At 36.0% G+C, this 21,731-nt stretch overlaps 1 protein-coding gene across 2 annotated transcripts in view; it reads left to right on the forward strand.

The window, feature by feature from the left end:
• DCLK2 (doublecortin like kinase 2) overlaps positions 1 to 21,731 on the forward strand; it is a gene marked incomplete at both ends in the record, with an annotated part of 76,979 nt that overhangs the window by 9,918 nt on the left and 45,330 nt on the right. For both annotated transcript variants that reach the window (XM_079535099.1, XM_079535100.1), the window contains one exon: positions 6,605 to 6,939. In XM_079535099.1, the coding sequence (XP_079391225.1) occupies positions 6,605 to 6,939 (335 nt within the window). The remainder of the gene's footprint in view (positions 1 to 6,604; positions 6,940 to 21,731) is intronic.

Genomic DNA, 21,731 nt, shown 5'->3' on the forward strand with positions numbered 1-21,731 from the left:
CAAATTTTTTTGGGTGTTGGCTTTCTTTAACGTAATCATTACAAGATGGAGGAGCAGCAAAGCAAGCTTGGAAGTAATAACAATAGCTGCAAAAAAAGAATGAAAAGTATCTGCCTGCCTTAGAAATGCCAGTGTGGTACTTGGGTAGGCAGAGGTCTCCAGACAAGACACTCATATCCACTGCCAATGTTTTAGTGAGGTCTGGGAAGGGTGCACCCTGCCTCCCCACCAGGTGCTCAATCACTGGTTCAAGATGTGACCTAGTTATTTTCCAGGCACTACTATTTTAGTAGAGCTTGCTTCTTTCCTTCTATTTTCTCCTAGGGGTTCTAAAAGTTGCTTAACCACAAAACCCCACCACAAAACCCACTCCTGGTAAAATTAAAAAGAAGTTCAAAATCTGTGGAGTATTTCTCCATTTACAGCTGAAAATGCATTGTAGGTTATCATGCCTTTTACCTATGACCTTGCAAACCAGAGTGCATTTGACTAAGCATTTACCATCACCTACCATTTCCTGTCTGTAACATATTCCCGCCCCATAGCGATCCAGACAAGAAAATCCCCAGTACCATTCAAGTGTCACAGTTTAGAGCCTGCTGCTGTTGATAAATTCACCAGCATAAATTTCACCATAAATTTCAGCATAAATTTTCACCATAAATTTCACCAGCAAAGACAATAGCTCAGCTAGTACCTTCCAGACAGAGCAGAGGAAGCTAGGAAGCCAACAGGGGAGGTAACTTTCTCCAGAGACATGGGGAAGTAGAAGCTTAAGTTGACAGAGATAGAACTGATACAAATGTTCTGGAAGATACATTGGAATGCATTGGGAAGGGAAACAAGGCACAAATCTTTCTCACACAACATGCTTCTTCCATCTTTGCAGAAGCAGCTACGTTGTGCTATTGCCTAAATGCTGCTGTTCGAGAGGAACAACTGTCACTGTGCATTTTTGTAGTATTTACTTTCAGTTTTTCCTGAGAGAAAAATTAACCCAAGGAGTAACAGTCTGCAAAGCTAAGCTCATGTTTGTAAGACTTCACCATCGGAGACCTTTCTTGTTTTAAACTGTTCTTCAGAGCTACATTTCTGACTTTCCAAGGAGAAGTTTGTCCTTCTTTCGTTCCTGAAGTTCATTCAGGTGACAAAATTAACAGGAAAAATAAGTATGGTGGGAACAAGTCGCCTGCTATAGATGTTACGATACCTCTTTCTGCAAATACTCACAACCCAATGAGGACACCTCTCCTTGCACTAATTGCTTTGTAACTGCTTTGTAATGTCTGGATAAAGGTACCAAAGATAGAACAGGCACAGAACTACAATCAACTACAGTTAATCAGTACTGGGTTTACTCAACTAGCGGTCAAAATTGTATACAGGAATCTAAAATGCTATAACTTGATAGAAAGTGCAACAATGACAGCAGAACAGCAAAGTCCAAGACTCACTCAAATATAACATGTGAGGGTACAGAAACAAAATAAATAATTTGCTTACCTTCAAAAGGCCTCAGGTACACAGGGATCTCCAGAAAAAGATACCTTTTCCTCCACTACCTGCCCTTAAATGAGGTCTGGCTACAGTCCTTCTGGTCACTAATGAACATTGCATGCACCTGAGCTCCCCTGAGTTGGCCCTGCCTTCCCACTAGATGATCAATCACTATTTGAAGGAATGACTTAGCATTTCAGCTACAGTGTGGTTATATGCTAAGGTTAGACACATGAAAATCTCATAAAAGGTATTTAGAGATAGAGCCAAACTTATCTATACTTGTGATTTAATTTGTAAAGTTATCTGTTGTACTGTTAAAAATGTTGGACTTAGTTTGACTGATTTAAACAACAGCAGTATAAATTAAAAACAACCCCCATTTAAAAGAAAAAAATTGGCTTTCTGGGTGTTTGTGAAAATCACCTGAATTAATCCCAAACGGATTTAAAATTGGTCCACCTGTTAAAGCTGCAGACAAATATTATATACAATGTTGCATTTCTACGTTTAACTATCTACAAAATAAAATGAGGTAGTATTTTTACAAATGGCTTGTAAATTCTTGCAAATAGATGTGTGTTGTTGCATTGTCTACTTAGAAGAGTGGCTAAAACAACAATTCAAACAATATAAGAGTGTTCAAAAACTAATGGTGATTTTCTTAGGCTTATTCCCGAGTATACTATTCTCTAGGAAGGTTGCCTGTAGTGAACTTTATAGCTGTGATTTAATTTACCCCTACTATTTTTTTTCTTAGTTAATTATTTCATACAGTTGTATAATCAATTGGATGCCCTGTTAAGCCCACCAAATCTACAGTTGATTCTTAGAATGGCCAATATATAGAAAAATCAGTCTTTATGCAGAATGTAACAAGTGATTTATTTGCAAGTAGAACTTAGAAACTGTGTATGAAGTCCTGACTGTGGTAAAATATTAGAAGCTTAATTGCTAACTTAGTAATATAAAAACCTTCTTTATCTTTTAAAATATGACCAAAGGAAGTCAGTGCATGCATTTTTCTCTTTCGTGTTATTGTGCCATACGTGCCTGCCTTGCAGGTGTAGTAAAAATTGTTTTTCACATAAAGACCTCAATGACCAAATTTGGTTTGTATGACTGAAAGAAGAAAACAGCACATAGTTTAAAACACTTAATGAACAATCTGCCATATGCTACAATCCTCAAGTAATTAGTCTATTCATCTATCTGCCAGTTATAGGAAATTCTGCAATTAGTTTTGCCAGATACACTTTTTGGAAAGCTAGAACGGTTTGTGCTTCACATTAAGGCTTGGTTGAATGCAGCTGAAACAAGTTATTTGAAATTCATTCTTATAAGAGACGAATTGTTTTGTTGTTAAAAACACTTTCTATTATTTTCATCTAAAGAGGAAAACTAACATGTAAGGATCAATAATAAGAAATCTTTAATAAATGAGTATTGAAGCCAGCTCAAATCATTAGGGAGCAAACTGGTATGAACCAACAGGTTTTACACTGCTGTTATAAGTGGATAAAGATTCTTTCTTTCTCTATACTGAATAAAAGTCTTGTAACAGGATGAATTCCCCTCTTCTGAGGGTATTGCAATTTGACTAGACAGGTAGTATAGGACATGTTCTGTGACAGTGTGAGGAAGATAATCTGTTAAGGGATCTGAAAGTTAGAATATACTAATGAGACTTCTCTATGGTAAATCTAGCAAAAGGACCCGTGTTCTCTACTTCTGCTTCCTTGTGTAACTTCATTTCAAATAGGAGAACCTGCTTCTATATTTTCTTTTCCAGATTTCTTAATTAAGTTTAAATCAGACTTATCTTGTAAGCATTTTATTGTGGTGTTTTTTTTTTTGTTTTTTTTTTTTTTTTTTAAAAAAAACCTTCAATACATAGTAACTGTGGAGATAAAAATGTGGTGTTATTTTGAGACAGGGTGTTACAGGAAAAGTCTTTTCCTGCTTTCCCATTCTAATGACAGCTGCTTATTTGTTGAGTGTTAAGGATTTTCTTTTCTTTTCTTTTCTTTTCTTTTCTTTTCTTTTCTTTTCTCTTCTCTTCTCTTCTCTTCTCTTCTCTTCTCTTCTCTTCTCTTCTCTTCTCTGTTCTTTTCTTTTTTCTTTTCGCAGCTTTTTCTGTTTGTTTTATGAGGAGAGGGGGAAGCATTTTTTTGCTTTAATGTTAATAGTTTGAAGGGATAATTCTTAACATGCTTAGTGGTGTTCAGTTTTGAGCTGTCTTATAGTAATTACTGTGAGAATTCATTTAACTTCTACATACAGCTGCACAGGCTGTACTTCAGTGGTTACTCTGAGGTAGTGTCTTTGTGTACTGAAGTTTATTTAGAAACTTTGAGATGCTAGGGGCACTTCATGCACTTAGAAAATTATCCTTGTGCATGGGGTGTTGTCAGGTTTATTTATACATAAAGATTATCACCAGATGTTGATTAAACTTCACCAAAGTCTTATACAAATCAAATCTTAATGAGGAGGTCAGGGACTGTCCAAAGTTGAATCCCTGGTACTGGGGACCCAGAATAATGACTACATTCTTTTTATTTGTTGTTTTTAGAGGAAATAATAGTTAGCATTCTTAAATGTCTTAAAAACCTGTGACTATGCATATACACATTTGGAAAACAAACAAAGAAAAAAAAAACCACACCAACCCCCAACCCAGAGCTACTTCCTAGGTGCACTGACAGAAATTTCTGCATGTAATAACGGAAAAACGTCATTCCAAGGGTTCTATATCACACAATAAGCTAACCGCAGAGAGGAGAATAACAAAATGATTCGAGGTTTTCTTCTCTCACACAATACATAGTGTCAGTCAGAATCTAATATCCTGTTCTCATCTTACATCTAGATTCTGCATCAGCAATACAAAGAAGTTTGTTCCTGTTAACTCCCTGTAAAGTAAAAAATAGATGTCTGTAAAAATGAAAACTTCTAACTTAAATGGAATCATAAGCATACTGCTGTTGTCTGTGCAACTCCCTAGCATTTTTGATGTTAATAACAGTATTTGCATGAATGAGAACTACCAGCTTCTTTGAGATACTTTTATGTGGCAGCTCTGTGTTTAGAACTAGAGAGCTCATTAGAAATTGTTCAGAAAATAACAATAGACATTCCAAATCAAGTACTAGTGGATGTAGAGCTATTTCAGCCTAACAGGACACATTAATGAAATGTCTCTGGAGGCTCCGGCTATTGAAAAAATGCTGTTGACCCATGTAGAATTGTAGATAATTCAGTTTGGAAGGGACCTCTTAAAGATCATGAAATCCAGCATGTTGCTCAAAACCAGTCTAATTAAATCAGATTACCTAAGCCTTGTTGCAACTTAGCATGTGGTTCTGTGGTACTGCAGCCTTCTCAGCCACCACAGTTCTTTCTAAGCTGAGCATCTGTAGATTGGTTTCATTTGCTTGTTTTTTTATTTATGTGTGTTTACCACCACCACCAATGTACATGCAGCTACATAGATATTCTATTCCAGGAGCTTGTGGGCTGACAACAGCTTATCTTCCTTTGTTTACTTTTTGGAAGAAGAGATCTTTCTGTCTATATTGGTTGCTGTGTTGTGTACCTTTTGATCTATGAATATAAGGAGAAACGATGGGCATGAATGCCAAAGCAGTGGCATGAAAACTTGTACCTAATTATTTCTTTGTACCTCATTGGAACATTGTACGTATGATGTTTCCGGATACAGAACTGGCTACCAAACCTTCCTGAACAAAATAGTTTATTAATTTAATTTTGTCCCATTTTCTTTCAAATACAGCAAACAATCTTTCAGAAAGGGCTAAAGGCATGCTAAATTAGAAAGCAATAACTAGTACAGGGGAGAAAAGAAGCTCAAAAGCATCCTCCAGAACACAGTAATTCTTAAGAGGGCTGAAGGAAGTTTACTGTCTTGCTCATAGAATTAACTTTGCAATTTTTTAAACAAAATCAGGCCTCCACATCCGGAATCACTTCACTGTGTCCAGTTCTGGGCTCTACAGATAGAGAAAGACGGGAAAATTCAAGAGTATTCAGCAGAGGGCCACAGAGATGTACAGGGGCCTGGAGGAAAAGCTGAGATATCTGGGTCTGTTCAGCTTGGAGAAGACTGAGGGGAATCTTATTAATGCTTATAAAAATCTAATGGGTGGGAGCAAGTGGCTGGGGCCAGGCTCTTTCCAATGATGCCCAACAACAGAACGAGGAGCAATGGGTACAAAATGGAACATAGGAATTTCAATAAGAACATGAGAAAAAAAATCACTTCTTCATTTTGAGAAATAGAGCATTGAAACAGGCTGTCCAGAGAGGCCATGGAATCTCCTTCTGGAGATATTCAAAACCCACCTGGATGCTTTCCTGTGTAACCTACTGTCGGGAACCTGCTTTAGCAAACTGTTTGGACTAGATAGTCTCCAGAGTTCTCTTCCAACCCCTACAATTCTGTGCTTCTTCACGATCATGTTGCTATTCATGGAAACATCCAACATGCATGAGAAAATTAAGACTCCTTTGTTCTGCATCATGGTTTCAAGTACTTTGATGTAACGGTTTGAATTACTAACTGCTAATGAAGTGTTTTATAGTTTTTTGCTTGCCTGTTTGTTGGTTTGTATTCTCACCTTCCTTCCTGTAAGGAGGTATCAGAAACACATGCTTTAAACTAGGAAAGAAAACAAAGTTGCCCTTTTCTTATTCCCATAGTCTCAGCCTCTTTTGTGGCCTCAGTGAAAGCTGTTGCTCTAAAAAGTGTTGACTGCATTTCAACAATGTATCCTTGGTACAAAGTCAATGTCAGGTATCTTAGGATGCTGACATTCTGCTCTCTTTCAAAAGAAATGAGAAATATTTTCAACCTCCTTGTTATTCTTTATTGTGTTTCGCTGCTTAACCAGAGGTCTTTCGAAACTACTCTGAGAGCAGTGCTTAGATATAGTTTGGCTAATTTACCAACCTTCATTTAAAATGATCTGCAGTTGGAATACAGAAAAACCACTGCTTCTGGCATATCTGTTACTTTTTAAATTGATAAAAGTAGCTGCAAAATTAATTCCTAAATTAAGAAAATGTCATTTTTTTTTTTTTTCAGGTGAAAGTTATGTTTGTGCATCCAATGAACCATATCGGAAAGTTGATTATACCAAGAATGTCAATCCAAACTGGTGTGTGAACATAAGGACCGGGTCCACTCGATCCCTGACATCTTTGACATCCACAAAGAGTGAAGTGAAGGAGAGTAAAGATTTCATTAAACCCAAATTGGTGACTGTTATTAGGAGTGGAGTAAAACCACGAAAAGCTGTAAGAATTCTGCTGAATAAGAAGACTGCTCACTCCTTTGAACAGGTCTTGACTGACATCACAGAAGCCATTAAGTTAGATTCGGGTGTAGTCAAGAGGCTTTGTACACTGGATGGAAAGCAGGTAAGAGATTGAATTGTTGTGAAAATCTAACAATTGTGAGTTACTCTAATTAACCTTGTTTTTATAACTTAAATTCTCGTTACTTTATAGGCTTTAATCTGCTTCTGAATATGGATAATTAAGTGAACTGCACATTTTTACATTTCTGTTCAAAATATCTAGAAAAAATACTGAAATTCTCTCCACTGCAAAAGAAATTGACTACTTTAAGTAAAAGAAAAAACACTTCTTCATATACGGTGTTGTGTTGCTAAACTAAGTGCTTATTGATTCTTTTCAGTAATTGAGTTTCACTTGAAATTTTTGAAAGTAAAATGTTTAAAATACACATTTTCAAAAGCAGAGTTGTATTTTTAAGCTATTGCGTTGTGTCATGTGGTATATGAAAAAGATTGGTGTCCTCTTCCATTTCACTTCTACAGTTTACTATTTAATAAACAAAAATACTGGAAAGTCATCCTGGATACAGTAATTAAGATTGCTAAGGCCAAGAATTGTATCTGAAATAGTATTTCACAGGTGATGTTTTAGCTTTACTTCTAGTTTTAAAATGGCAAATACACACTGTTGAGATGAATGACACAGTAGGTCTTTTATTCTAACCCATAAATACAAAGGAGCAACCCAACAAATACCGTGCTGCACCAGGTGAAAGTAATACATTAGCTGTTGATCTATCTGGCTGGTGAGTCAGCCTTTTGTGTAGCAGGGCTTTGACACCTAATGCCTTTATTTGACACTGATATGGAACTCCGACAGCTTTGAGAGTCTAGTAACGCAGAGCAACATAGGCTGCCAACTAGATCATGTTTGATACCTGATACCTGGACTGTGGTATCGTTGACTTAATATTGGGATCCTTGCTCATTCAAAAGGTATTTTTGCATATCTACATACCTGTGTGTTTGCATGTGCTACTCCTAAAGGTTTTGATTTTGTTTAAGGAGAACTGGGAACTTGTTTTCCACAAGCTTTTTATAATATTTGTGATCCTGTGGACCACTGAAGAAGCACCTTTTTCATGTTGAAAATTGCTAGATAATGTATTGCAGAAAAAGTGCACTGATTCAAATAATCTGGATATGAAGTCTTTCTCTCTGGTTAGTTCCGTGTACTACAGACACACTTTCTATATACTTAAAAGTTTGGAAAGAAGTACTTTTGTTCTTAGGTATTAAATAGTGAAAGAAAATGAAAGAAATATGTAAATGAGAATCCTCATTCATGATATCTGTAGGCACTGTCATATGCTCTTTAAATTCTTCTAATTGTTTTATATTGTAGGGTTGTTGGTTTTCTTTTCTTGTGTTTTTAAATGAGATTTGTTAATGGCATTTTTTACCTGGAGAATCCTTTATAAGAACGTGCTTTGCTTTTTAAAAGTCTGGAAATGAGATTCAGTCATGTTTAATTTAATTCACTTCAAAATAGCTTAGAGGATATTTATTCTACAATAATTATTTCCTCCTGCCCATGAAGTCTTCTGTTAATGTCCCATAAAAGTTATTTTCTTAGGCAAATAGTTTAAAAAGATTTGGGAAGAGTCAGAAAGACAACTGCTACAATTTGGAGACTCGGTTCAGATTCACTTATATGAATTACTGACACAATAGAAGCTCATTAGTCTGCATTTACTTGGTAGTTGCAGTGGTGCATCAGGGAGCAATAAAATTAACCAATCGGCAGTCATACATTTAATTTCACTTATGTTGCTTGCATATTAATGTTACTCATGGTGGACAATGACTGTCTTCAGTCTACAGTCAGGACAAGTAGTCCTAAGTAATGCTTCAAAATAAGGGTGTTTTCTCATTGGTACACAATCTCTCTTCCTTCCTTTGTCTGGTAACAAGACTTAGATTGCAAACATAGGTATTTTCAAGCAGAACAGAGAAATTCCTACATCTTGAAGAATGCAGCCTGCACATATCCTCACTGCACATTCATTACTACTTCATCTCCACATAAACTCTGCTTTTGGAAGAAAGAACTTCTCTTCCAGTTAGGCCTTGGGAAGGAGCCTTTTCTTGCACAACTACAGCACAATTATGATTTAAGGGATCATGTGATATAGTGCCCCAGGAGGAAGACCTATGACTTTAGACACCAGGATAATAAAAACTACCTTCTGTTTCTCTACACAGATAGAGATGTCTGAGAGCTGTTTGGGGGCAAACAACTATCACAAAGCAAAGGGCTGACCCCAGTTTGAGGCAAAGAGAACTTCTTTCTTTGTTTACTGCTGGTATACGTTAGAGGTTGGTGCCCAAGGACTTTGTGGGGTTTGGCAAATAAGGAGTTGCTCTGTTGCCAATTACCAATTGGTGGAAATTTCTGAGCCTATTTTCTCTAATGTGGTAATTGCTTATTCTTCTAAATCTGCAAGGGAGGCAAATCTTTTATGTTCGTCCTATTGTTGGCACAGCTTGAAAGGCAACCATTTACAAAAAAAAAAAAAAAAAAAAAGCACTCTGTAAATGGCTATGTTCTTATAAATGTAGCTCTTGTGATTCTCAAGGTTCTCTCCACCCCCCACTTATTTTAACTCTGAGGAAATACCAATTATTTTCTTTTCTTTTTTTTCAGAGAGGCAGTATGTTTAAATTGTATGTGGAATCGAGGCTGAAATTCAAGAGTTTAAACACATGTAGAATTTGTATCCTTCTATTAGGGACAGTATGGTCCTCATTAACTATGGGACAATTTTGTTGATGTATATAATAAGAAATGAAAAGAAACAACCAGTGATCTATGAAGATACCTTGTTTTTAATTGTAAAGAGTATGATGGAAATTATGTCTACAATCTAAGTTTTGTGTACTCATGTGACTTCATTTATTTTTACTATAGCAAGGCCTGATAATAGCAACACTGACAGCAACATTCATCTCACTTTATTTTCCTTGATTACTTTGAAGGCAGACAATTATTTAGCTTTAAATTGCAAGATTTTAACATTTGGAAGGATTCCTTTTGTCACCAGATGAGTAATAAAAGGGTGATGTGATTTGGAGGATTAGCACTGGATATAAATTTCTGTCTGAAATACAGAATCTCATCTAACTAATGGCAAAACTTGCCATTTCACTTTTGTTAAGCATCTAACATTTTAAAAAAATTGATTTCCCAAACTTTTGTGATTGCTTCTAAGGAAAAATAGTTTCATGAAAGTAACTAGGCTTTTACTTAGCTGTGCTGTCATTCCAGTTTTCGTCCTTCTGACATTGAGGTTTTCCTAATATATTTGTCTGAGCAGAGTGCTTTCCTTGCTTGAATGGATTTTCCTTTCTCTGTTCTTTTCTGGAATCTGTCACTTCCCTACAGTGAAGCAAGGAAGCTTCTGCAGTTGAGGAGTTAACCCTTCAATATCTCCAAAGACAATGGAGCATTTCTATCTTGCTTCTGAAGCTTCAGGTAACAATTCTTGCAAAGTAGAAGGTAGCAACATAACATATAAGACTTGGAAGCGTATATTATTTGCCACCAAAAAGAAAATGGAAATCTTCACTCCAGGAAGTCAGTAACTTTTCAAGATTGCATTTTATTGCAGTTTAATGGATGAAAGTCTGTAACAAGATTGAAAGGGTGGACGAGCCATCTAAACTATACTCCATTCCCAAAATATTGAGAATACACCACAGATGAAACATACTTTATTTTAAAGGCCTCTTTTTGATGGGCCAAAGATATTGGTGGATCTCTTTGAAACCAAAAGCTCTGTAATTTTCTGATTACACCTTGTATGTAAATGGGTAATTAAAAATAGCATATTATATTTATAAGTATTCATCAGACTTATCATGCTCTTTTCTCACTATTTTTTTTTTTAATTGTCTAGTGACTGTTCTGAAAACTCTCTGAAGACAAATGCTAGCATATGTAAAGTTAATTTTCAATTTGGTTTGTAGAGATATTTCTAAGAGATCAACTGCAGCTGTTAAGGTACCCATCAGAGATGGCACATCTTAACAGAAACTGAAAGCATTCAGTAGGAGAGACATTAAAGGCTTAAAACTTTTCCAATCTAGAGGGTAAATATTTGCATCTAAAATCCAGATGAACGAAGAGGGCATTTTTGTTTTCAATTAACAAAGGCTGTCTATAGCTTTGGAGGAACTGTTGAGCTAGAGAAAAAAAACAAAATTTGAATGCCAGTAAACATTAAAATATTCAAGTATATACATCTGCATGCCAGAGTAGAATCCATAGAGCAAGATTTACTGTTTAGAGTAAACCCAGTGCTAACAAACCTTATCCACCATTTGAAATAATATGTGACTTAGGGGAAGATGGACTTATACTAAAGTTAGACTAGAATTGTTTCAATAAGTAACCATGGAGAGATGTCTGAGTGTGGGATAAATCTCATGTGAGTGTAAGAAAAACAGAATAATTGAAGTGGCCCAGTCATTGAGGAAATCCTGTGACAGGAAAAGAGTTCATCCATGGATACTGCAATGCAGTTTTTTTTTTTTTTTTTCTCTTGTGGATTTTTTTTTCCACACTTTCAGTTGGTAGGCTCAGAACTGGAATCAGTGGTTGTTTATCGCCAGAGGGAGGGAGGAAATAGTGTACTCAAACAGAGGAGCTAATTTTGGCCTCCATCCATGGATATAGAAGTTTTCCCATCTGTGGTTATTTATGGAAGGCAGTGTTATCTGAAACTATCTCAAAATTAACTGAGCCCTGACACAGAAGCAGAGATCTGAAAAATAAACAAAATTTAAAAATGCACCTACACCTTTTTTCCACCTATAGATCTTGTCAGGGAAGTAACTTCATTTAATGTAGTCACACAAAGGCCACAGGTAGGTAGTATGTTACTCAGTATTTACCTCAAGTATTTACAGCTTTTACCATAATCGTCATAGGATCATTACCATTCTGAAGATAAATAAAAATGAAATAGAAAGTCCAAAACAGTAAGGATTTTGCTTAGAAGTATCAAAATTACAGTGCTGAAAGTATTAAGAGATGGAAAAAATGACCATCTAACAGGTCATCTAAGATGAGCATCTTAATCTGGCAGTAAACAATCATGCTGAGAAGGCTCATTAGATTTGTTGCATCCACAAAATATTAAGGTCATGCCACATGAAACAGCCACAGTCAGATGCTGAAAAACAACTTCCTTTATGAAAAAAAAAAAAAAAGTGTTTGGTATTTACTTGGAGGAAGGAGATATCTGAGAAGGAATCTGTGCATCCCTACTTTCTGGAAATAAAAACCCTGAAGTAGAGTGCAGATAAATGAATAACATATACCTCCTTCCTTTCCTTCCTTCCCTAGGGATACATAATGCTAGCTTTGGGGATATGATCTAAGACTACTCAGAATGTCATGGCTGGGGTCCACTGAGTGCAGATTTAATCTTTTCCAGCAAGGTAAGGCTTAGATAAATAATCAGTAGTACCCAATGTCATCAAACTGGCAGATTAGTGAAGAGATGTTAAATTAACAGGGTATATTTGTCAAAAAGAAAACAAAATCAGACCCTGATATAAAGTCACCACTTCTAAATTAGAGAATGGTAACAAAAAAAAGCTGGCATTTTAACTAAAAGCAAGCATATGTGTACTGCTAAAACTGGCATCCAACTTGCCAGTGTCTTTCTGGATCCACAGAGAGGATAAATCCTGCTGGGTTTTCTGTTTGTCTGTGTACTTCAAGAGCTGACAGCACATAACACAAATGACAGGCTTCACAGTGTGGGGAACAATCACTGCAAAAACAGTGCTGTCACCAACAGAAACACTGAATCTTTGCTGATGTATGATTACAATAATTTCAATACTGGTTTACAGTGTGGATGTTAGAATAAATGAAGGGTATGCAGTCATTGTCTGCCATCTGCCACACTAAGAAGAAATCACATGACTTGGAAACTAAACCTTGGGAATTTGTTGTGTCCCGCTGAGCCTGGCCATTAACAGATAATTAGTCTGGTTTTAAAAAAAATCTTTTGAATTCATTCTGCAGCTGTCATATGCTAGATTAGAACTTGTTTCACAGGTCCATTCTTACTTGGAGATCTTTAATTTTTTTCCCTTTAGCTAAATTATCCCTTTCCTTTTTTTTTTTTATTAACTTCAGAAAAGAGTTCTTGAATTACCAAACCTAAATATGCAGATTTGTTTTAAGAAGCCTGCTACACCTTACACTACAACTGCATTTGAAAGAGATTTTAGACTGAATTTTCTCTGTTCCTCTTCTTAGTACCCTGTGAACAGACTTCCTAGTTTTGAGATACGTCTTTCAGGTTGTCACATTGATGGATCTGTTATACTAGCAGTTAATTGGTTGGCTGGAATCAGATTGTCAGTCTCTTAAGTCTTCCAAAGCAGTAATACCAGAATGTTAAAATAAGGACTTTTCTTCTAGATTTATACCAGTCATTAAGAAAAATTCCATTCTCACCCATACAAAACTAACAGTAAGAAACATGGAAGAATCAGTCAGAAAGGAAAGGGAATAGTTATTTTGAATGTTTGAAATATTATTTCCCTATTGATTTACAGTGAAACTTTAAGTGCAGTAATCTGAAGATGGGAGGAAACGTACTGTTGATGCAGTACTGGCCAACTTTTTAAATAAAAGAGCTTTCCATTAATGCCCCTATATGCAGATTGTAATTTGTAAGCTTTGTAAAGGATGACAGCATCTTTCTCTGACAGTGAAGTTTAGCATTCTCATAGCACCTCTGACACAAAGTCAACCACAGTCATCTTCTGTTACGGAAGCATGACATTTATGTTGCCTTCTTAAATGCTTATTTGGCCCATATCGATGTTTTAGTTACTGATATATGGTACAGGGACTCTGCAATTATGGGAAACTTTTATACTAAAATTTTTCAGATGAAAACAAAGAATATAAACAACTTGCGATCTATAGGAATAGTTAGGACTGTAGTCAGGGTTGGCATTTCTTAGTTTTGTCTGTCTGATCTCTAGCCTCCAACTCATCTACTATTTTCAGTAAAGGAATTTAGTTCCAGATGAAGTTGAAATACAGGATGAATAAACAACAAAAAAATGGAGAGCCAGAATCCTCCTTGGAATTAATTTATGAAGGTGCCATATGAGAACTTGCAGTTTCTCTTTTAAAGAAGTCAAGGGTCTGGTTGATTTAAATAAGAATTCATCTGAACAAAATTTAAGCATAGATAAATATGAAGTGGGGCCTTACTTAAGAACTTCTGTTCTCCCCATATTTTGCAAGGGATTATTGCAGACACTTCAAATATGCCTACATGCTTGTATGGAGAGACATCCAATGACATCTAGCTTTTGCCTGTATAGCTTGCAGACCTGGAGGTGGTCCATGTCTTGTTGCAGACTTCCTGATAATGCAACTACTTTCTATTAGCTATGTAAAGACATACATATTCATGCAAGTATATAATACTATTTGAGGCAGGAAGTATTAAGCTTCTGTTGTGAAGAGAATCCAAATATACCATGTATATTTGGTGATACCAATCAGATTTCTGTGAGGTTAGTAGAGAAACAATTTATTTTTTTCTTAATTTCCTCTTCAGTCTCTCTTTTTGAGTGCTCGAAACTGTGTATTAGTATGAGAAAGCTTGTATTAAGTTAGAGTTTTTCTTATTACTTATTTGCTTCACTACTAAATTTCAAAAATTTTTTTCTCATTTTCCTGTGGTAATGAAGACTAACTTTAATGAAGGATATGTGATTAAGTGGTTGGGTACCTCCCTTCATGAAACTGACATATCATGACCATATAGCTTTCTTTTTTGCATTAGCTGTACTATTCAACTAATTTTCTAATATTCTATTTTTTATATTTTTATTTTTCATCTCTATGTCACGCTTCCAACAAACTGTGTTATAAATAAGTATTCTGAATGTTTGGCTACTGGAGTTTCCCAGAATCTGGGGCAGTTTTCATGTTACATGCTCTCATGTTACACCTGGTAATAACTGTAATAAATGTACAGCCAGTTCAGCTCTAGAACCAGAAGGGACATCCTGGCTGAGAATTTTCAGTTGGAATTGGTTATCTAATATGCTTTATGTCCAGAATGTTTCCATAGAATGCCCACTATGTCTTTATCATTTATACTCCTTGCCACAAATCCACCCTCAGCACATGTAACAGACTGAAGACTGCTTACCAATCATTTTGTGACTTTGTGTATTACAGAGAAAGAGTGTTCAAGAGAATTGATTAAATTCTTGCCCCCTACATTGGCACATAACTTTAAATGGTATAACACTGTAACACAATGGAAAGCACACCAGTAACAGCGGGGTAGCCAAGCCCTAAGTTGCAGCAAGTGAGGATAAGCCCAAACAACAGCCTAGGACACAGAATCACAGAACCCCTGGGTTGGCCCCTTCTTCCAGCAGGTGCTCAATCACTGCTTCAGGCCTTGAATCAGCATTTCTGCTACAGATGGACTTTTCCAAAATAATCCTAGAAACTGGTTGAGGCTCTAGCTTTCTGAACAAAGGCTGTACCTGACGTGCCTCAGGAGTAACAAAATAATATCCTCATACCACATTTGGCTTGGTACTTGATGAGTGTAGGAAGAAGCATAGTGGTAAGAAGCTTCCTGCTACAATCAAGCGTCCCTGAAGCTCTAGGGCTTATGCAGGCAAATGTATCTGTTCCTGGCTGATGCCCATGAAAGCTCTGATACATTGTGTAAATACAGAAGCATATTTGTAATATTTGTGTAAATGGGTACTTGAAAACTTAATTATACTTTGTATTCCTTACAGCATAATGCAGTAAAATCAGTACTGTAAGCAGGGGAATTCTAACAGTAAGATAATGAACAGCTGATGAAATCTGATTCATGAAGTATCACTACAGTTCAGTATTCATTTCCCTTTGCTTTCACATGGAAACAAAAGAAAATCCATGCAGTTTCAACATCAAAAACACTGCTGGAATAAACAGACAGCTTGTTTCTTTTAGCCCCTGAAGACTACTAAAAGGAGTTGCTCTTAATTATTTGAGAAATGAGAATCTCATCGCAGTCTCCTGTCATGCACTATTAGAAAAAAAAAAATCACCCAGGGAAATGGTGCAGTCTAAGATACAAAAGTGGAGTTGGGAAGCTTTTTGGATCTGAGAGGGTTTCATTTCCTATTTTAACCAGATGCTTTGCTAGAGATTTGTTGGTGCTTTTTATAAAATGCATAAATATGTGTTTTTTTAGTTAATACAGAATATGTGCCTTTTCCACATATTTTTTCTTATGTTTATCTTCTGAAATATTTAATTTAAAAAATACCTCAGTATTTATTTCTGTAATGCCATAATGTGATGGAAAGTACAGCAATAATAGCAGGGTGGTAAAGTCTTGGATGATTACAAATCAGCACAAGCCCAAATGCAGCAGCCAAGGACACAAAAACAAAGGAAAAAAAACCTGCTTACCTTTAGAAGGTCTCAGGTGCACAGGGATCAGCACCAAAAGATCCCTACCTCTACTGCCAACCTTTAAATAAGGTCTGGGAAGGGGTGCATCCTGGCTCCACCCCTTCTACTCACTCAGGTACATTGCATCCACATGAGCGCCCATAGGTTGGCCCTGCCTTCCTACCTGGTACTCGATCACTGTTTCAGGCTGTGATTTAGCATTCCTGCTACAATATCCAAGCAACTTCTCTTTTTCCATCTGCTTGTTACTGAATATACAAAATTTAGAATGGCGTTATTATAAATGAGTGAATAAGGGTGTTTAGTACTGTTTCTTGTGAATTGTAGGTGCTTAGCTGCAATTTCCAAAGTAAATCTCATGACTTGAGTGATGAGAATGATCGACACTACACATCTACTAATGGAAATTAAAAGACTTACCTAAAGCCAATTTGTGACAATGCAAATCGAAAGACAGAAACAAAATTATCAGAAGCACTGATGCATTCTGTACTTCTAAAACTGATTACTATAGCACCTTTCTTAATCTTATCTGGAACTTTCAAGATGTCTTTTTCTAAGTCCTTAGTAAAAAATTAACAAACAAACAACAAAAAAAAATGAAATAAAGCACCTCTTGTTGTAAAGCTATGAAGATATGATTAGCCAAACAGAATCAGTAAGGCCAGATCACAGACACTTAAACCTTTCAGTGGTGACCTAATTTATTGAATATAGTTTTCTAATGAGTACAAGTGATATACTTTATGAATTTGTCATTCAGTTTTATCCCTGTGTATTTTAAAATTGAACATTTGAACTATTAGGTTTTTTTTTTTCATTTTTCACTCCTGTACTCATTACTGAAATAAAAAATGGACTCATAGCCTTCAGTAATTTTACAGAGCTACCTCTGATTGCAGAGAGAACAGCCAGAGCAGTGTTGTCCAAACACACTCAATTTGTTCTAGTTCTCCTAGTCCACTTTAATTTAATACAGTCCTTACATTAAATAATGTTGAGCTATGGAAAACTACACTGCTGAGGCATTAATGGTAGAAAAAAACCCTACAGTCATTTTTATCAACTTAAAACACAGTAGGCTTCAAGAATGAAGAGTAGGGCTCCAAAGCTACTAGTAATCCAGCCTCTGAGATTCTTATTTCCTGCTTACACTGAGGGGAAAATTCCTGTGTAACATCCTAGATGACCCTTCTTCATCTCTTGGGAGGTGAGAGCAAGCCCAGTAGTGCTTAAACATATGTCTGAAATGGAAGATTTCAGTTTATCCATCTGCTTCAAATAAGGATTCCTGACTAATAATAATAAAAAATGATAAAAACTACCAGTAACATCAGTGTTAAAACCAGCTTTCATTAAATTAGTTTTGTCACCAGGGATTTCCCTAGATGTTTGCATAGCATTTTGTTTTTCAAAATCATCTCTTTTAAGAGAAGGAAAGAAAAATCCATATTATCATTGTATGTAGGATGATGCTGTCACATACAAACTATTTTCTACCAACTCTCCTAGTTGATAAAGACAAAATTATAATTAAAATTGTCAACTGGTAAGCAAAGGAAAACAAGAAGCATACACACTTTGTTTTCTCTCAAGCGTTTGGACACAAGTACTCAAGGAACAGTGAGTTATATTACAGGACAATGAACAAACTCTTGAGAATGAGCTTTGGATATCTCTATTAGACGTGATTTTTTGTTTCTCTACTGCTCTCAAGCGTGGAGCACATATTTTTAATAACTTCAAAATCTTTTAGTATTTTTTTTCTCCTTTGTTTATAGCATCCTTTTATTCCCCTTCATCTATAGCAGAGTGTATTGATGAGAATATCTTGAAATCACATCTACATTACAGGAAAAATGTGCCTCAGACTTGATTTCACAATAGTTTGAAAGTGGATCTTCCCATCAACTGGAGTCTTTTCCCAAAGCTTTTCCAAAGTATTAGTCACTATGTTTCCATTTTGTCTCAAAAGCCACTAGCTGTTGGCATGTTTCCTGGTAACAGCAGCTATTGAGCTTACAGTCTTTGTTGCTGTAAATATCAGGAAAGCAGGGACAGGAGGCTGGAGTCCAATATTTTCACATTCAATCTCTACAAAGAATCCTTGTAAGGACAGTGGTACACTTGGTAAGAGCTGAAACATTTCCTTGTTTCCTTAAAGGAAAAAGGTGCTCTGTGGAGTTCAAAATGACTTAGAATTGAACTAAAAAAGCCAAAGCAGGTGTGCAGTGAGATATTAATTTCTCCTGTGTAAATTGACTTTGCTAGGAGTGAATCTGAACTCAGATGCTCGTCATGACCTTTTTTTCCTTATGTTTTATTTATCCATATATAATTATTCTCAAACTGTTTTAAATGATTCATCCACTCTCATACTATGAATCATTTTTAGCCTAGCTAGCCTACATAAAAATATTTTTAACAAAGAGCTAGATAATGAATTTATGATTCCTAGATACTTGTGACAGATCCTCATCTATAAACTATCCTCAGCTGTCAGGAAACAAGTTATAGTTTTGTCTTATTCTATAAAAGCTCAGTTTTAATCATCATTTACTGTAATAGTGTAGGTTTTATGTGAAATTGAATATTTAGGATTTAGTGATAAAAGTGACCTTTATCAATTATGTTCTTTATCATATACATATACTTGAGTTTGTCTATTTTGTAAAACACATTTAAAAATCTTCTATGAATCTGTACCCTCAAAGCAACTAAAATATAATGCATTCTTTAATAGGAAGTATAAATTAAGCAGATTGTTAACTTCTAACAACCAACTGCAGTAGATTCTTTGATGGTTAAATCTGGCTGCTAGTTCTTACATATTAAACTGTACTTAAAATCTCAACATTCATGGACATACATATCCAGCTATTTTAAAGACTGAATTCTCACATCAAAATTTCATCTCTGAGAACATTCATTTCCAAAAATACCAGCACTTATGCCTAGATAAGCTTGAAGTTCTTGGTAGCATCTGGGCCATCTCCAGCTGCATTGTTACAGGGAATAAGCAGAAGGTTAGGCAGCGCTAGACAAACCAGTCATTTTTGAACATTTTTGAAACAGCTTTTTTAAAAGCTCTGGTTGCAGATTGCTAATGCTGCCTCACTTCTTAGCATAAATGGGCTGTCTACCTTCCTCTTATTCACTGTGACCCTTCTCCATCACCTTAAAGATGGGATTTGGTTCTGGTTTATGTTTATTTTCATTTTTTCTACTATTGTGGTGTCTTGGAAATAGCTCAAATGATTTTGGTCTAAAGGCGTTTCCCCCCACCCCCCCCCCCCTTCTTTAAGCATCGCTTAGTACACTTAGTACACTAGTGTCAATGTATGCAAGGGAAGGTAAAAAAGTAAAGTACCTCATGTCTTTATAAAGATGTTTTAAACTTTCACTCCCATCTCTAACACAAACTTGCAGATGCTTGAAACATGTATGTATTTTCAGTAGTGTAATTTTAATTATGTTATTCTTAAATATTGCTTCCTTTTTATTATTGCCATGTTACTTCCTGTCAGCGGTTTATGGGCTGGTTCGGCCCAGTTCCATGACTAGCAGGGTGGAGGGAACCGCGGATCTGCACCCTGGAAAAGAGAAACAGGGGAAAAAAGGGGAAAAAGGGTAGAGAGATGGGCCTAAGAGCAAAACAGCGGCAACGATCTGAGGAGGAACAAACTAATTTACCATATATGATATTGGAATGCAAGATAGCCTACTATAATACAATATAATACAATATAATTAGAATTGAAGCTGAAGCGTATCTGAAAGCCAAAGGCCTTGCTGAGGCGAGACAATCTGTGGAGCTCTCATGCTGCCAAGGGAAAAGCAGAAGTTTCATGACCTTGCCAGGGGTTTTATCTCCTCTCTGAACGCAAAGTCCTCTGGAGTATGTGGTTCTTCTCTTCTGGGACAGGTACCCAGAACTCTTTAACTCCCAGTGTGCTTCATGATGTTATGATGTGGAGTACCGATAACAAAAAAAATCATCAAACCATGACACTTCCCTTTGTGTACTTCTTGCAGTACTAAGTTATTGATGCACAGGGCAATACTCAAAGTTTTCTGGAGTATTTCTGTAAACTTAAGCTTCAGGTAACACTACCTAAGGAAAGTGAAGCACAGTATGTGAAATGAGGGGGAGACTGCATTTCAGCTGTGAATTTTAAGGTGTTGGGTTTTTTTTTAATTATTATTTTTTTCTTAGCCTAATGTTTTTAGAGTACTTCAAATAATTACAAATAATTGATCCAAAGGAGAGAAAAGAGTCTTTCCAGGAGACTGAGAAATTTTCCTGAACTCGATTTCTGTACTGCAGGCACTTTGTACTATGTCTTTCAGACTATCCTCCAGCTGGACCTTCAGGAATATCTATACTGATAGATACTGAATTGGGAAAATTCAGCACAAGTCCAGAAAGCCTGAAAACTGCACACTTGCAGACTTTGAGCTGTCACGTTTTGTTTAATTTGGATCTTAAATAGAAAAAATAAAATAATAAAAATTAGTTTTAGACTTCAGTACAGATCTTTGGAGAAAGCTCCTTTCACTACTAGCATGTAACCAGATTTCAGGATGACTGAGTTATTGTGAGTTTATTAATAGTTCTCACCCTTTTAAAGGCACCATTATGTAACCGTCATGTACGGAATGTAAATATTTGTATAATAATTACACAAAGAATTGTTTCGAATTGAAAATTGTTTGAATTTCAAAGGATTGTTTAGGCTAGTAAGAAGAGAGTTTTAGAGCAAAAAAATACTGCTACAGTCCCCTTTCAACAACCAAAAAAAAAAAAAAAAAGCCTGGCAGGAAAGCATGCATGGAATACTTAGCAGATGCAGTGTGAACCATGGATTTCTGGAAAGCTGCAGTTGGCTTTTCCATATAGTACCTGAATCAGCAGTTTCAGCATGGTGTTCGTGGAAAGCAGATGGTCTGTACAAAACTAACTAGGAATAGTAAAATAATATGTGATCACTTTAAAATCACTCATCAGGTGTCTGCATCTCCACTAGAAATATTTCTGGAGTCTCAAGGAAATAAAAGAAAGAAAAAAGATCACTTCACTGATCCACATTTGCTTTCTAGAAAACTTTTAGGATTGTGCCTTTATTTTGGGAATAAATGAGACAGGTTGCCTCTTGTCCTTGAGATCTTCCTCTTGCAATTAAATTTAAAAGGACTTGTTAATGGCAAATAAGACTGCTTGTATCAATACAAACCATGTTGGTAGATATCTTCCTTAAGGCAGCTTCTATGAGAGTTGCTTCTTTGGGAAGGCTTTGCAAGTCGGACAGGTATCTGCCAGCCCATTTTAATGTACCAGTACAGAAAATGCCAGAGTAAGTAAAATCAATTAACTA

Source organism: Tetrao urogallus (assembly GCF_951394365.1).
Source record: "Tetrao urogallus genome assembly, chromosome: 4".
In the NCBI taxonomy this organism is placed as follows: Eukaryota; Metazoa; Chordata; class Aves; order Galliformes; family Phasianidae; genus Tetrao; species Tetrao urogallus.